Source organism: Myodes glareolus, chromosome 2, assembly GCF_982192425.1.
Source record: "Myodes glareolus chromosome 2, mMyoGla1.1, whole genome shotgun sequence".
In the NCBI taxonomy this organism is placed as follows: Eukaryota; Metazoa; Chordata; class Mammalia; order Rodentia; family Cricetidae; genus Myodes; species Myodes glareolus.
Genome location: NC_142027.1, coordinates 9098013 through 9115418, shown reverse-complemented (window position 1 = coordinate 9115418; position 17406 = coordinate 9098013). Strand labels below are relative to the sequence as shown.

Sequence of the window (17406 nt, the reverse complement as noted above, 5' to 3'; positions counted from 1 at the left end):
GAATACTGGAGAAATGACTAATGACAAGGCTGCAGTTGTGTCTACATTTCCCAAGTCTCCAAAGAACCCACTAGTAGTCCAAGGCATAGTAGATGCTTTTCAGACTATTAGTCTCAATGGAATAAGTGCTATCCATCCATCCATCCATCCATCCATCTATCTATCTAATCTCAATTCCTCATCTGTATTGAAACACTCACTTTTAATTCAGTTCTCTACTTGGGTTACAATCAAGTTGCAGATATAGAATTGTCATTCAAGTTATCTGAGCTTTAAGGAAACAGCTTGAATCTCCTGAACTGAAAATGTATGAAAATAACAAAAGCAAAATGTTGATTTTAAACCTAAAACTAATGCATTTAATAATAAAAGTTCATATAAAAAGTCAATGTTTAAAAACATTTCAGTATTTTAAAACATAGTCTTCCAAAATGAACTTTAAAGAGCCAGAGACCTAAGAATCATCAATTTCCTTCCTTGCTAGGAAGCTTTTCCTCAGTTTCCCTTTAGGCTTACTTTGGTGTTCAGGATCTCCAATTAAAAATGTAGTCATTCATTTCCACATTCCTTAAGGATGACTTCCCCAGCAGTGGTATTTGACTGAGCTGCTGTAGGGTTTTGGGGTGCAGCCCACAGTTAGCAAGGTCCTTAGGAGCATCTTTCTGCAGAAATACAAGTACACATCCATAAACACATTATTTCTTCAACACTGAGTTTTTACTAATCATACAGACTGGTAAGTAAAAGTCACTTAATCATGGTTACGAGACCTTCAAATGTGACAGGTACCAGGTCTATTAAGGACTGTTAAAGTCTAAAGATGGTTAGAATTCAAAGGCGATCAGTTAAGTAGGATGGGGAGACAGAGTTGGGGTATCCAGAACCCACAGAAATGCTGGGCATACATGGTGCACCTGTAACTCCAGCCTCTGAAGGCGGAACCGCTGTGCCTAAAGCACATACAAAACTGCAAATACCATATGCACATACATGAAAAACAGGAAAAAGCTCTAGTAAATTGTAGTAAATAAACTACAAAGAAATCAGGCATTACTAAACTTAAGTTGTGAGGGTAGTAAGTACTTTTCAGGTTTGGAAAGTTTTAGTATTGCCTGATTTCATAAGTTTTATGTACATGTGGCTATTCCTTAATTCATAATTTGCTTTCTAACTTGATAGAAATCTGGCCTATCATAAGTGACATTTCTTCCACAAGCTATAATAATTGAGACTACTTACTCTATGCGGTTCCTTCTCCAGTGGTAGGCAGACATTGAATGCAGCAGTTGGCTCATGTGCATACATCCCAGCAGAGAATGACCCTCTCTGTGAAGATCTGAGTAGCATGATCATAGATTGCAAAGCATGAGGCATGATGGGACCGGTGATCTCCAAACTAAACTTGTCTCTGTACCCAGAAAGATCTTGTGTCTTTACATTAATGCTTCGTGCCTTCAAAAAATTGAAAGAAAAAGGCAATTAGGATCATACCTCAATCTGTCCCTTAGCTGAAGATGTGGCCAGTGCATTTGTATTTAGGGTTTCTTCTGATAGGAAATGAACTACTTTTGTTTCCTAAGATGTCTACATAATACTTAACATGTTGCTTCACTTTCACTATTTTTGAGATCTGAAACTACTTCTGGGTGTGCGATTGCATTGGTACATACATAAAACAGGATTAGACGACTAAAATGACGAAGGGAACACAAAATGTTACCAATTATAATTTATCCAGTACGTGGGGAAAAGAAAACCAAAATTCAGCAAGCACAGTGACTTAGGCCTGTAATTCTGGTACTTGGTAGCAGAGGGTCAAGAACTCAGGGTCACCCTCTGCTACAGTGAGTTTGAGGCTAGATTGGATTATGTCATATGATAAAGTCACAGGATAGATGCAAATAAAAGAGATCTGACTTAATCCGTGTATTTTCATGTATACATATATAATACACATATTCTGAGAGGGTCTCAGGTAGCCAGGTGAGCTCCTTCCAAACGAGCTCATAAATAATACTTATTTTTAATGGGGAAAGCAAAAACTAAACTGGGAATGTAGGTCAGCATACAGTGGGTCAATATGCCCCAAACCCTGGCTCAGTCTTAGTACTGAAAAAACAAAGTGCAAAGCATACTAGAACAACTAAAAAAATTCCCAAGTATAAATTTTAGGCAGTGGGTGGGGGTGTGTGTGTGTCTCACTATGTAGCCCCAGCTTTCCCTGAACTCACTGAGATCTGCTTGCCTCTGCCTCCCAAGTGCTGGGATTAAAGGTGTGGCCACCACATTGTGCCTGGTACCTGTGGGGATAAGAGGGCATCAGACCCCTTGGACTAGACTTACTGATGGCTGTGAGCCATGGTCATGCTGGTGCTGGGAACTCAAGTTGGGTGTTCTGAAAAAGCAGCAAATGCTCTTAAGTACTGAGGCATCTATCTCCCTAGTCCCTAGGATTACTTTTTCAAAATTGGGAATTTGAGCTACGCATAGTGGCACATGCCTTCAATCCCAGGACTTAGGAGACAGAGAAGCGATTATGTATGAGCTTGTGACCAGAGTGGTCTATGGAGGCAGTTCCAAGACAGTCAGGGCTACACAAAGAACGAAAGTCAAGATGGCACCTTTGAGGGATGAAATACTGTACTAAGAACTGATTGCAGGCGAAGTAAATCCTTGCTTACCTTAAGCATTTGCATTGAGGCACCTCGGAAGGCTACCGGGGATAAAAGGGTTGGAGGAAGGCCTGCCTGTGCACCTGAGGTAGCAACTAAGCTCTTGCAGTTGATCAAAAAATTGAGCAACGTGAAAGTGTTGAGTCCTTTCACCAGTACGACAGATTCAGGTCTGTGATCCATTTGTACTTCATTTTTTTCTCTAATTCTGAAAATGACAATCAAGGAAAGAGCAAAAAAATCAAAAAACAAGGGGGCTGGAGAGATGGCTCAGTGGTTAAGAGCATTGTCTGCTCTTCCAAAGGTCCTGAGTTCAATTCCCGGCAACCACATGTTGGCTCACAACCATCTGTAATGAGGTCTCGTGCCCTCTTCTGGCCTGCAGACATACACATAGACAGAATATTGCATACATAATAAATAAATACATATTTTATATATAATAAATAAAAAATAAAACAACCCCCCCCCAAATCCCATATCAAGCTACCTTGATTCCATATGTTTGGGGCTCCCTGTCTCATTTCACAAGTCTGAATGAAATGCTGACCATTTGAACATGGTAAATAGAAGCCAATAAAAACTTTGCACATGACAAATGTGGAGTGTCTTTACTTAAATCAGTGGTAAGCCACTAACTCAATAGCAACAGAAAGGATACAGCTTGACCGAGATCATGTCTGGCTTTTTAATCTGATCTTGCACACCTATCTCTTCCAGCCAAGAAAAGCTTTCCTCTTCATCGTCATCGCTGGCCGCTGGCTCCCTAGGAGACTGCTGGTTAGAAGCATATATTTACAGTGGGCGCTCTGACAGCTCGCTCAGAAATTGGGGACTGTGTAAAGCCTACATAAGCACATACTCCTCAGACTCCAGGTTTGCTTCTCGTCCTTTCTTCTTGCGGCCACTTTCTTCTAGCAAAGGCAGAGAGAATTCAACACCTGCATCGGGAAAGTAAAGGAAACTCAGTTTCCTTCAGTTCCCCACGAGTGTCCTGCTGTGGGAACACAGATGTGGCTTTCTATGAAACAGGACTCATCTTTACCCTCCCTCCCTGTCCTGTTCCATAACGGATGGGCTAACCCAGTTTTAAAATTATTAAAGAGGAAGGTTAGATAATTTGAAATGTCAGAGAATCGAGAACGGGTGAGATGGGTTAGTGGGTGGAGTTTACTGTCTAGCACTCACAGTGAAGAAATGACTCTTATGAGCTGTCCTAACCTCTACATGTGTGCCACAGTATGTGTGTAACCACAGAAACACATATGCACACAAAATAAATACATAAATGTAAAAATGTTTAAAAAAGTAAAATCAATTCAGTAAGACAGTGACTTTGGGGACCTATTATGTGCATTACTTCAGAGATCAGAAAAAGCAGCACAATTGACTTCCAGTTACATTTAAGAGACAACTTTACCAATAGGACAGAAAAAAAAAAACTCTGAAAAAAAATGAACTATATCTCTTAAAATAATATTGATAACCAATTTGTAAAAGACAAAAAGTGCTTTTTTTTTTTAAAAAAAAATCTTATGTGTATGGGTGCTTATGTCTGTGTACCTCTGTGTATCTGGTGCCTAGAGGCCAGCAGAGGGCACTGGATCCCCTGGAACTGGAATCCCAGGCAGTGCTAGCCACCATGTGGGTGCTGGGAATCCAACCCAGAGCCTGTGAAAGAGTAGCTCTCTCTCCAGCACCTAAAGTTCAGCATTTGGGGCAAGAGGGACCCTCAACTTTAAATCTAAACTATTACCTTCATTTTTCATAGCTTCTCTTAAACCTCTAGTTGTAGGAGATACAAGCGCTGTGACCACATCACTTCCTGCTAATCCTGCTGCCCGGAACAGGACAGTAAACTGATAGGTACAGACGTAGAAAAAGGGGCAAAGCTTTGTCTTCAGCAGATTATACAAAGAAGTAAAACTCACAGACCTATAAAACAAAACAAGGTTTTTACGTGTTAAAACATTTTAAACTTAATTCTGACAAGTAGATAAAAACCCAACATAAATTTTCTGAGTACTGAATGGAGCTTCTGCAGCTGCCTGAGCTCGTTCGAGGACTGCAACTGGCATGGTGCTGCTGCTGAGTCTTCAGTGCTATGTGGGTGGTGGAACACAGGTTCATTCAAGCAAAACTCCTAACTGGCTGCAGTCTCCAAGCTACTTCTGATGGAAAAAGCATCAACAGACAGGGAGGCTTAGACCTGTCTGTCTACTTATCCAATACAGACGTTACACATTTGACAGGGATAAAGCTGGGGAAAAAAGCAAAAGGAGTACGCCCTGGTCGTTAACAGCTCCTGATAAGGTCCAGAAGCATCCAGAGCCGTTAGTCATACTAGAGAATCCTGGTATTGCATGTTACCTTTGGAATGCACACATCTTCTGGTCTTACCAGTCACTCATTAGAGTTTGTTGCAGAGTTTCATCGTTTGACCATGGACTGGACTTTCCAGCCATCTTCTTATCAGCTCCAATTCGAGGGAAAAGTGGCAGCCATGAAAAGGCAGGGTGGAGCCAGTAGACAAGGGTTTGCTGCAAGGCACAGCGGAGCTCAGTGGAGAGCTTGGGATCCTAGACTCCAGTGGAGAGAAAAGTTCATCAGAGACGCTGATATATCATTCAATCTAATTTTAAAAGATTAGCTGGGAGTAGTGGCTGAACACTATTGATAGGAGGACGGCAGATCTCTGTGAGGCCATCCTGGTCTACACAGAGAGCCCCAGAAAAGCCAGGGCTATGTGGAGACCTAGTCTTAAACACTCCCTCCCCACAAAAAAATATTTTTATTTTTGGTTTTTCGAGACAAGTGTTTCTCTGTGTAACAGTTCTGGTTGAACTGGAACTCACTCTGCAGACCAGGCTGGCCTTGAACTCAGAGATCCTCCTGCCTCTGCCTCCCATGATTTTTATTCTTAACTGTATGTATGCCTGCAGTTTGAACACAGGCTCTCTGGAAAGTATGTTCCCTTAACCACTGAGTCATCTTTTCAGCCCAGTCTAAGACTTTTTAATGTTTTTTATGAGGAAGCATTAGTTTCATGGAGGTTAAAATGCAGTCTATCTTTGCTTTCTGGACAGCAAATAGTGTTGTGGAACCATGCAGCAGAAAAAGCTTATCTGAACAGATGGGGCACCCTGTCTCTGCCTTTCCTGAGGCATTCAGATGATGGGACAAGGTGTGTGTGAACAGAAAGCAGTTCTACCTTCAGCCTGAAACACTAACATAGACTAGTGGGCTCAGAAGTTAAAAGAACCTGACACCCATACGACAAGTTGGGATTTTCCTGTGAATGCCTTTAACCGTAGCACTGAGGGGAGACAGGAGCACTTTAACCGTAGCACTGAGGAGGAGGGAGACAGGAGCACTTTAACCGTAGCACTGAGGGGAGAGACAGGAGCACTTGGGCTTGCTGGTCACCAGGCTAGCTAAAAAATGTGAGTTCCAGACTCATAGAAACCCTGCCCCAAAGAGAGAGGATGACACAGGACTATCGCCTTTGGCCTCTGTCCAGACATCTGCCTGAGTGAGCACGCACTCACACTTGCACACACACTCCTTCCCACCCAGGCTACTTCACTGCAGACTCACCTCTACACTCTGGGGTAAAGTGACCTCTGTGGCCCTACAATGCTGGACAAGACCTTGGGCTTCTTCCTGTGCTTTCAAATGATCTGCCCAGGAAAAGGGTTGAGAAGAGGTGAAAAGGAGTCGGGTTTTAATACTCCAGTCCGCAGGTAACTCAGCACCTTCTGAAGAAGTTGGATCTGATTCAGAGAATGGTACATGTTGACTCTTAGAAGACAATGAACACAAAAATTAGAATTTCTAGAAAATTCTTTTAAGACAAAGATCCTAGTTATTCTACTCTTGACCACTAAATGTCAAAATTTAGGGATGGTCTAACATTAAAAATATATTCCACTTGTGAACTCTGAAAGGAGGTAAATCAAGCTACCAAGAGAGGTCTCCGGCCAGGGAGAGGACTCCGCAGGCAATGGTGCCTACCACTAAGACTGAGCGTCTGAGTTGAAAGGAGAGAACTGGCTCCTGAGAGAACACAATGCATAAACTAAGTGACTAAGAAGCTCGGGGAGGAGGGGTCACATTTCACTTTTTAGTTTTGCAGTTCTATCTAGTACTACAGACACGAATGAGAAATGTCCCAGGATTTAACAAGTATGAATCACAGTGACTAGGACCAAGGGTTAAGCCACCTTGGTAGAGCTAAAAAGGGTTTAAAAAAATCACCTGAAATAATAATAATAATAATAAGGAGAAGAAGAAGAAGAAGAAGGAAAAAAGAAAAGTACAGACAAACCCGCTGTTCAATTCTATATGCTCCACATCCTAAGGATTCCCTCAGGGAGCAGCCTAATAAAATCCTGCCAGGGAAGTTGTCTCTGGAAGGCTGTGTGAAGCGGGAATGGCTCCTGTGAGCTCTTTGAGCCTGTTCCCATCAGGACAAACTATAACTACGTGGGAGACACCAATGGAGCCCAGACCGCCTGCTCAACATGTAGGACACACTCACTGGGTTTGATCCTCGCACAAAGCAGGCTTTGGCCACCACAACCCATACTTATTAACACAACACTAGTATGGAAACGACCTCTCCAATTTCTGTTTTTGATTTCCAGGCCTCAACTGTCTGTGTATCTGAGGATGCTCTCAAACTTTTGACAGTCTTTCTTTCATTCCCATCATGTCCCACATTTATGTGAGGCTGGGGATCCAACCCAGAGAGAGGTCCCTGCATGCTAGGCAAGCATTTCACAAGCCAAGGCATAGTCCCAGACTTCAGATTTGTTATTGAAACTAGGTTTCCAAGCAAAATGCCACTGAGAAGTGTGTTTTTTAGAACATACATTTCAATCATATTTAAGAAGTAGTACCTGGGCTAGGCCATCAAGATGGTCCAGCAGGTAGAGGCACTTGCCTCTGAGCTAGACTGACTACCTTAGTTCAACCCTGGTACCCCACATGGAGGAAGGATTGACCTCCAAATACACAACTACGGCACACACAACAAACGCAGCTTTAAAAAGTACCTGGGACAGTTCGGTGACAGTTCTTTCATGAGATGCTTCCTCCCATGGCAAATTATTTTCTCCATTAGAATCTAAAAGCTGAGGTTAAAAAATAAGTTGTCTTTAAAACTTAAGCGATGAGGGAACTTGCTTTACATACATAAGGCCTCACCTGGCACCCCAGTCTCTCAGAGTGGGGACTCAAATCCACGTCAGGGGGAAGGGACAGACCAACACATTTAATAACCGATAATTCATTAATCTTAGACCAAAAGAGATCAACGCTTGTAAATTCTGACCCGATTCATCCTCAACAGCCCCCCATGTCCACATTTATTTAGAGTGCCCGAGAAAAAGGAAGACCTGAAGGAAGGTGAGAAGGCAGATTCTTGTGCCCGCCCATGCGAGCTGCCTTGCAGGATGGGGTGTTCTGAGGACTTTTCGAGCTAACTTCCCGTGTGGCTTCGAGGGCAGCTCTCCTCCCCGCCCCCCGACACCGGGCTGCGGCGGCTGTTTGCGCCCATTCCCACCCCTGACCACCGGCTGCCCGGCGCGGAGACTCACCGAGCCCGGAGCTCCCTGCGGACCCCGAGACGGCTGCTCGCGAGCCTCGTCGGCGACCCGCGGCCGGTTGTCCAGGCGGGCGAAAGGGTTCCTGCGGGCGACGATCGTGGCGCCGCCTCTGCCGCCCGAGCTCGGGAAGGAGCGCAGGGGCAGCCCGGCCGCCAGCGCTGCGCGGCGGGGCGTGGGCTCCGGCAGTGCGGAGGGCACAGCGGCACCACGGTTCCGAGACCTTTTCCGGCGGAGCCGCACAATCTCCGGCGGCCTCTTGAAGCTGGGCGAGTAGCCGGGAACGGACACGGCCATGGCGCAGCGCGAAGGAATCCCCGCAGCCCTGTCGGCGCTTCCCGCGCGCCCCGGCCCCGCCCCGGCCCCGCGCTGCTCGCGGACTGGACGGCCCCAAGGACCCGCCCCGCCGCGGGCCCGCCCCGTTGGAGCATGCGCCCTTGGTCGTCCCACCCCGCCCAACAGATTTGTCGGTGGTTGCTTCCGGCCGGGAGCGCACCCCTAGCAGTTCTGCCGCGAGGCGGGGCGTCGCCGAGAAAACGTCACCAGCGCGCTTCACCCCGGAGGGCACGAAAAGGGGTCGCCACTACTTTAGTCTGCAGCGGGGACGGCGTCAGCCCTAGCTACGGAGTCCGAGTGCAAAGCAAACAGCACACTTGAACTGTGGTGATGGGCAGCGCCTCTCTGAGAGAAGCGGCAGTGTCATTCTGAGAGAGGCGGTGAGGGCTGAGGCCTTGCTGCATCCCACTGCTCTGAGCATCCATAGAGCTTAAAGCTAGACTCAAGCCAACACTTCCATCCTTGTCCCCCGTGCCCGACTACCCCAGCCCTCTATGCAAATGCTATGCCACTGTAACATGACCAGGTACTATGATTCTGTATGATCCTGGAGAAATTCAGAGTGAATGAGTATTTAAAAACAAATTTTAAATGCCAATGGATTACTCTGAAATCGGAAAATACACTCAAATGCTAAAATAATGGCAGCAAAGGCTTGTTAAGGAAGGCGTTGAGAATGGAGTTGATACAAAAGCAAATAACATTTTCATGGTATAGCAAAAGCTTGTGAGGATGTACTGACAGAATAGTGTGGCTCTTGCTGAAAGCAGTTTTCTTTATGGAAAGAATGTTAAAGCAGAGGCAAATGTATAGCTGCAATAGCAATAAGGGTTTTGGTATATCCCTTTCAGATGTTAAAAAAAAACTGGATTGTTTGCACATTAATTTTGTAAGTATTTTTCAAATATGTCAAATAACCAAACATCTTATTATGGCAGGAAAACAGGCTTAAAAATAGAAAAACTTGTTTGGTCTTCCTTGATTTTTCTCAACAATTTCCAAAGAAAACTGGCTTCATATACTGGTATGGGTGCATCCAACTGAGGTCTGGGAAAGAAAATTAAAATTGAACAACTTGCTTTTTTCTTTCTTGATTTTTCTGAACAACTTCCATGGAAGCTTTTGCCTCATACAGTGGAATGGGTTCATCAAGTAGCGGTCTGAGGAGGAAGAATGACATTAGAAATGTCAGGCACAGGCGGGCAGAATATACAAGAGGCAGCAGATCACACATTTGGCTAGAGTCTGACTGTACTCTAAATAATCCACACAGTTTGGTGGTGGTGCATGCCTTTAGTCCAGTACTGGGGAGGCAGAGGCAGATGAATCTATGAGTTCCAGATCAGCCTGAGCAAGTCAGCCATCAAAATAAATAAATGAAAATTAAAAAAAGAGAAATCCAAACAAAATTACAAACTTATCCATTAATATTTTTATGGTTTGAAAGAATCCCTTCCTTCCTCTTATCCTCCCTCCCTCCTTCTTTACGCTGTGGCTTTTAGAGACTTGGAACTCACTCGTAGACCAGGCTGGCCTTGAACTCACAGAGATCCACCTGTTTCTGCCTCTGAAGTGTTGGCATTAAAGACACGTGCCACCATGCCCAGCTCTGTTTATTTATTTATTTAAGACAGGATGTGGCCTGTTAGATAGAACTCCTGATCCCTGCCTTAGCCCTCCAGGGCTGTGAATACAGGTATGCTCCACAACACTGGGTTAAAACATTTAAGTTTGGAAAGAGAAACAATCTACTTTATCTCTTTACATTAAAGTGACACCAAACCCAATTTGAACAATCATGGTACCTTTTCCACTTGTCAAGCCAGGAATGATTTCAATTTGTCTGGCAAGAGAGTTGAAGGAAAGGGAAATGGGAGATACAGACTAGAACTGCGGGGGGGGGGGGGGGGGGAGGCACAAGATAGAAATCCGCAGGAACAATGGTGCACAACCAGACACTCTGCTCAGTGTGAAAGAGCAGCTGTTTATCTAACGTGAATCAGAACAGCGGCACTAGGCACCGCAGAACTGGAATAAAACAGACAGCTACTTCTTGAGAACTGAAAAGAACAATGATTTAGGTCTTTTTTTTTTTTTTGCATACCTGAAAATACCGGCCGATAACTTCTCCATCACGTCTCTTAAGATGCGTAACTGGAGGGTTGTTAAGGTGGCAGCTATTAGAGAGGGGACTAAGTAAGTCATCCAGTAAACACAGGATGCTGGCCTCATCACTTTTATTTTTCTTTTTTTAAAAAAAGTTCTGTACTTTGAAATTCAAAGTGGTATTACAGCAACTAGAAACTGTCAATCACTTCTAAAACAAAGGAAAGATCTCAGAGATGTGAGGTGTTACAGGAGTGTTGAGAGCAGCAAATGGCGGCAAGCAGTGACCGAGACCATCTGTCCTCCAGGGACCGTTAATGGAGTAATACACGGCTTTCATTCTTGCATTATGCGTGGTATTCAGCACTTACATCTCTTACAGGAGGTAAACATATACCAGTTAATTTGTTGATATCAGGTCAAACTTGTTTGCATAAATTTATTTCAAAATTTGTTTCAAAAAGTATGGAGAAAAGCTAATTAATACGTATCTATTTATGGTAGTTTGAATGAAAAATGTCTCCCATTGGTACTTGGCGCCTAGTTGGTTGTGTTCTGGAAGTTATGGAACCTTTAGTTGGAAGTACTTTGAGGGGGGTGGGCTTTGATGGTTTTACGGCCTCATCCCTGCTTCCTGCTCTCTTGGACTCTCCCTGGAACCATAAGCCAAAACAAGCCCTTCCTTTTATAAGTTGCTTTTGATCATGGTGTTTATTCATAGCAATAGAAAAGTCACTAATATACTATGCAACCAGCAATCAAAATAATATCCATATGAAGAAAAACTAAAAAGAAATAAGAAAACTCTAGAGAGATGGCTCATTAGTAAGATCACTTGCTGTGTTTGTAGAGGACCCAGGTTCAGTTCCCAGCATTCACATGGCAACTCACAAATGTCTGTAACTTGAATTTCAGGGGACCTGACACCCTGGTCTCCTTGGGCACCAGATGCACAGACAACATGCAGGCATTGACTCATATACAGACATATACACATTAGGCAAAAGAAAAAAAATCTAAAAAATTAATTTTCCAGTACTTGTATTTGTAAAATTCAACTATAATAGGAGTTAAGTTTGCTACCTCTTAAGGTGTCATACAATGCCAGGTTAAAACAAAAGAAAATATTCTGCCTGTCTCATTACCTCCCATTCAGAAGGAGTTAGACCCTGGGGTGTGATTGTGATTCTGTCTCTTGCTACATGTACCCTTCTCACAGTCTTTCCATCTGTGAAATGGAGCTTATTTACTCAGACCTCATAGACTTAATGCTTCAATAAATGTAGGTACCTGTCACTCTGTCAGATGCGCTCCAGGAAGACCACAGCTAGCTATAATCTCACTGTCGCAGTGGAAGAGTTTATGTGTAGAGTCCAAGCCAGCAATTCAAATCAGTAGGAAAAAGGATATAAAGATATTTTCCCTGTTGTACATTTGACAAATTCCAAACTTCATCATTAAGGAAAGCCACCGTTGCTCCCTTGAGGAAAAGGCAATGGCTATCTGGAGGATCCAGCTTTGACAGAGGAAACAAAGACAAAACAACTACTAAGTTGAAGAGTATAAAAGTGCTCACACCAGAAAACTTTTAATGCAAATCAAACACTGTAGAAGCCACAAACTCAGCTACAAGCTTTACGAGCCGTTTATTAGCTGTTACATTTCCTTCCTATGCCATGACGAAACAGCTAGGACAGGACAGACGCAGGGCCATTTGGAACCCCGGGGATAAATGGTGTGGCTTCTGGCTACTGTCAGTCACCTTTGTATGCTGGAAAGTCTAGACTGGTATGTTAGATTATATATTTGTATATTAAATATGATACATATACTCAATTAGAAGTCTGTTAAAAATATAAGCTTGGGAGGTGATTCATCTATACATACACAGTAATGTCAATTTGGGTTATTAAATTATGATATTATTTATAAATATTACAATTACTAAGTTACCCAAATTTTTAGGGCCCCAGAGATGGCTCAAGTTACCAATGTGCTTGCTGCACAAACACAGGGACCCGAGTTTGAATACCACTAAATATGCAAAAGACCATGCAACAGTGCGCATCTGTAATCTCACTGCTGGAGACGCAGAGACAGGAGAATATTTGGGTCTTGATTCCAGCCAGTCTAGCCAAACTGGCAAGCTCCAGGCACAATGAGAGATCCTCTTTCAGAAGATAAGGTGGAGGATGACAGAGGGAGATTCATTCATCTCTGGTCTCCCTTGCATGTATATGTGCATCCACAGATAAAAGTATAATTTGAAATACAGTTAAAAATCCAGAGGCCACTGTGAACAGTGAACTAAATACAATTATAACTCATTCTAACTGAATGGACTTCCCTGCCCAATAGAATTTGACCAGTATGTACTTAACATAGAAAAGACGCTACATTCCTTTAAACAGAACTTATAACTGTTCTTTGCTAATGACATTCCCTTGATGTAATAGCAAGGCTTTATTATTTCTGATAATACCTGAAGGTTTTCTTCTGTTGTAACCCAATGGCCTCCGACACCAAGAAGTGTGATGATGTCATGCTTATGTGGTAGTTGTAATTTTACAGCTGGTTCATCATCTTTACTATATAATCTCACTTACAAGTGAATAGTTAAAAAAGAGAGAAAAGGTATATTTTATAAAAGTGACAAATTTTATTTTGCATATCAGTCTTTTTATATAGCAAGAAACATTTTTCTTAGTAAAAGGCAAACTCAGTTAATTTAAGCTACAGCAAATTTACTCTAGACTTAATTAAAATTAAATGCAAACAAAATAAATTTTGATTTGGAAGCACGCAAGGTAATGTACTACACAGCTATTTCTTATGCTAATTCTAACAACTATAGCTTCATACAGTGGGAGAACGGCTGTCTCTTTAAAACACCGGTCACATACACTGAAGAACACACTAAAAAGTGACCACACTAAAGTACTATTCACTTCCACTGATGATTTTTGAGTCCATTTCAAACCCTGGAAAACACATATTAGAAAGGAACACTCATGATGGCTGCAGTCTTACTCACAATAAAATACAAACACAATTGTTGTGCAGCTCACAACACTAACCCTTTGGGAGTAATGGTGCCACCTAAAATGTGCACAGATTAGGTGTGAGATAAAGCCAAGTTAAATTAAAAACATCCAAGAGAGAGAATGGTACATGCTTGTTTTCCCCAAATAGAGGGTACAGAAGTCGCCCATCCACACAGTACAAGTGGCTCTGAAATGGGGGGCAGGTGTGTATTTTAGGGACCAGAAGAGTATACCGACCATGATGACATTCACCTTTTGCTGTTTAAGCTTCAGTAAGCTCCCTTTTCCAAGGACATTGAGGTTGGCAATCAAGTGAAGGAAATACACTTTAAATAGATGAGTTTTTAATTAAAAACAAACCCTTAAATGAGACTTCCAATTTTATGAATGCAGTAATAATTAGTTCCCAGTTATGCCCTGTCTGCAATCCATCCAACTACAAGCATCGCATCATCAACTAGAAGCTCACTGCATAGGTACCCACCTCCTGCATCTATGACAATGTCTACTCCCAGGCCGCCTGTTTCCTCCAGACAGCTTTCAGCCACATGGCCTTTCCCATTAGAGACATCAATCACACGGGCTGTAAAGGACAGGAAGTCAGGCAATTGTACTGTTCTCTATGTGATGAACACAAGTCAGGAGGAAGGAAAGAAAAGCCAGTAAGTGTCTGTCTTCTGAAACAGCTTCAACAATTCATACATTTAAAGGAAAATGTCAATTCTGCTTAAACTTTTTCTCAAGGGTTTCAATATTGACTGAAAAGTATCAATCTAAAGGAGAGGGTTGACATATTCAGTAAAATGAACACGAGGACATTCTGAGCCAAGGCTGTTCTGTTGACAGAGGCCAGCTGTCCATGAACACAGGCTAGATGGCCAGGCCCAGGAACCTGAGGATGTGCCCAGACAGCACACACATCAGGACCAGTGAGAGCAGACACTTTCTTAAGCTGCTCGAGATGTCACAGTATGAAGAGCTGTGCTGTGTGCTTGTATACTACGGCACTCCCTCAGATGCTCGTCATCCTTTCTTATTCATGGATCCCCCACCCAAAACAGAGACCAATCCTGAAAGTAAGGAAAAAGAATATGACTGGTTTGGGCAGAGTTAGGGAAAACCAAGCTAATTTTAATTGGTCACATTAATTAAATATACAGACATATACATAAACATCCTTTTTTTGTGGTACTAGGTGAGGGGTGTGGACAAACCCTGGCCCTATGGCTGACAAGAAAGCAGTCTACTACTGAGCAGTGTATTTAGCAATAGAAAAATGAGTTACGTTAATAGTACAGCAGAACTATACAGAGAGTTGAAAAAAGTCCTCAGAATTTGAACCAATGAGGATATAATTATATTTCAGAGCTGTGCAGGTTGGATTACCACTCTAACAGCAGTCTGTGACTCTCTCAGGGGTGAGGTGGGCAAGAGTGGAGAGCAGGGACTGGGAGGGCAGAGGCAGGGGGCTGAGGGGAGCTCAGAAGTTAAGGCAGTTACTGCTCTTCCAGCACACCTGAGATCCGTTCCAGGTTCCCGGCACCCATCAGAAAACCCACAATGGCTTCAAAGCCCAGCTCTAGGGCATCTGATACCATTTTACACTCTGCCAGCACCAGCACACATGTGACATACATACACACAAATAAAAGTAAATCTTAAGACAAAAGCCTTTTAAAAAAGGGCACTGAAGCAATCCAGGAAGGGCAGAATTAGCCAATAGGAAACATTTCCAAGAATACAATCTTAGTGCTCTTCCTCCATTCTAGTTCCTCTCCCATCTAGCTGTGCTGGAGATTAAACACGTTTTCTTAGTGAGCTACAACTGAGACCTCCATTCTCTTTTCTCTTTGTGTGTATATGACCATTTGTTGATGTATATAGGTATTGTACATGCACATATATGAACTTTAGTGTGAAGGCTGAAAGTCCACACTGGAAATGCTCAACTGTTCCCCATTAAACAAATCAAACAACCCACCCACCTATTTTGCATTACATTTATTGCATGCACATGTGCACACGTGAAGCTCAGAGGACAACATGTGGGGATCATTTTCCTCTTCCCACCATGTGGGTCCCAGGGAAGGTACTTGGTGGCAAGTGCCTCTGCCCCTGCGCCGTCTCACTGGCCCATCTACATCTGTATTTATCCAAAGAGGGTTTTCCATTGTATATGTGGCTCGTGACTTGATCTACTTTAGCTAGCCAGCTTCCCCAGAGTTCCTGTCCAGTCTCTACCTCCTGAGTGCTGATTATAGGTACATGGATTCTGAGGAGCTAAATCTCATCTTCCAGTTTGAGTGGCAGTTGTTTTAACCACTGTGCCATCTCCCTCACCCCAATTCTGTTTTCAAATCTTCATTCTCTATCTCTTTCTCCTTCTTCAGCTCTTTATTACCTTCCTTCTCTTTTTGTTTATCTTTATCAGATGCAAAATGTAACAATGGAGCTAGTTTGGCTGTAGTGTTACATGGGGCTAGACTAAAATTTTGTTCCAGTACTTTGTCCTGTCTGTCTCTCGGAGAAATTAGTTCAGCTCTTTGGAAGCTACTTACTGGTTGTGCAGTGAGGTTCCAAGGACCTGAAGAGAGAGCGCTGTATCTAACACGGCTCTTCCCAGACTGCTCTTTCCTCTCTTTCTGCTTGTTTTTGCTTCTCATCCATCACTGTCTCCACTTCAGCCTCCACCTATTCTTTCCCCACTTTCCTCCAGTTCCATCTTTTCCTTCTTTAGATAGGTTTGATCTGCGGAGAGACTGCCATCCTCCACCATGGCCTGGGCGTCTCCTGCTGCTTGGATGTGTTTCTATGGATACGGGCCACCTGTTTCTCAGCATTTTACAGAAGACCACAGTATTAGAGGCTGAGAAATGCGCAAAATAATGAGGAATGCATTGACTGACTGGTTAAAATAGGAGACGCAACTGGTATTTCTAAATTGTATCAAAGCTGATTTAATTCAGACTTGTTAAGTTGGTAACCATAGGACAAAGAAGAAAAAAAGATGTACAAGGCTGTAGGTTTAGAACCTTAAACAGTGCACTGCCGAGCATGCATGAGGCCTGGGTTTGATCACCAGCCCGCGTAAGCCAAATACACAAATACCAGTCATAAGAAACTTCAGGCGAAAATTGTATTACTTAAGTAAGTCTGGGCTTAGCAAACACATGCTAAGAACATTTTAAGACTTATTTTTAGTTTGGATTCTATACTTTGTTTTACCAGTGTAAGTTTTTTTTTTTTTTAATTTTTCCTTTTTGAGACAGGATCTCAATGGGTAGCTCAGGTTGGCTTTGAACTCATGATTCTCACTCCGCTGACTGTTGGGGTTCCAGGCAAGAGACATCATGCCTAGCTACTGGTTTTGTATTCCCTGCAAAATTTTGTGTTTTAAATGGTCTATACTGAGTAATGTAACAGGACACGCACCTATAGCAGGCCGGATCCTTTCGAGATGTTGCTTGTCTTCCACGCTGCATGCTGTTGAAATCACCTTGGCTCCTCTATGGTGTGCTAACTGAATGGCTATTGTGCCAAATGCCTGTGTGGAAATACATTTCAATGGGTTCATAGATACAGGTGAGAAGACATACCTAACATACTTCACAGACCATTTAACACATATAATCCTTTGGCATT

At 43.0% G+C, this 17406-nt stretch overlaps 2 protein-coding genes across 6 annotated transcripts in view; both read right to left on the bottom strand.

The window, feature by feature from the left end:
* Positions 1 to 332: 332 nt before the first annotated feature.
* Positions 333 to 8644, bottom strand: Donson (DNA replication fork stabilization factor DONSON). Its single transcript, XM_048422722.3, has 10 exons — positions 8273 to 8644; positions 7730 to 7807; positions 6270 to 6473; positions 5073 to 5251; positions 4429 to 4607; positions 3535 to 3613; positions 3334 to 3438; positions 2682 to 2880; positions 1240 to 1452; positions 333 to 662 (listed from the first exon to the last, which is right to left on the bottom strand). Exons 1-10 carry the CDS (start codon positions 8573 to 8575, stop codon positions 525 to 527), a joined length of 1677 nt encoding a protein of 558 aa, XP_048278679.2. The 5' UTR covers positions 8576 to 8644; the 3' UTR covers positions 333 to 524.
* Positions 8645 to 9181: 537 nt separating this feature from the next.
* Positions 9182 to 17406, bottom strand: part of Cryzl1 (crystallin zeta like 1) — a 45795-nt gene continuing 37570 nt past the window's right edge. For 2 of the 5 annotated variants that reach the window (XM_048422387.3, XM_085685782.2), the window contains 6 exons: positions 17197 to 17308; positions 14249 to 14347; positions 13203 to 13321; positions 12131 to 12236; positions 10719 to 10764; positions 9182 to 9774 (listed from right to left, as the gene is read on the bottom strand). In XM_048422387.3, the coding sequence (XP_048278344.1) occupies positions 9675 to 9774; positions 10719 to 10764; positions 12131 to 12236; positions 13203 to 13321; positions 14249 to 14347; positions 17197 to 17308 (582 nt within the window). In that variant the 3' untranslated portion in view covers positions 9182 to 9674. Of the gene's footprint in view, positions 9775 to 10718; positions 10792 to 12010; positions 12237 to 13202; positions 13322 to 13357; positions 14091 to 14248; positions 14348 to 17196; positions 17309 to 17406 lie in introns of those variants that run through there. The other 3 variants (XM_048422390.3, XR_015000655.2, XM_048422391.3) reach the window with 3 other exon arrangements.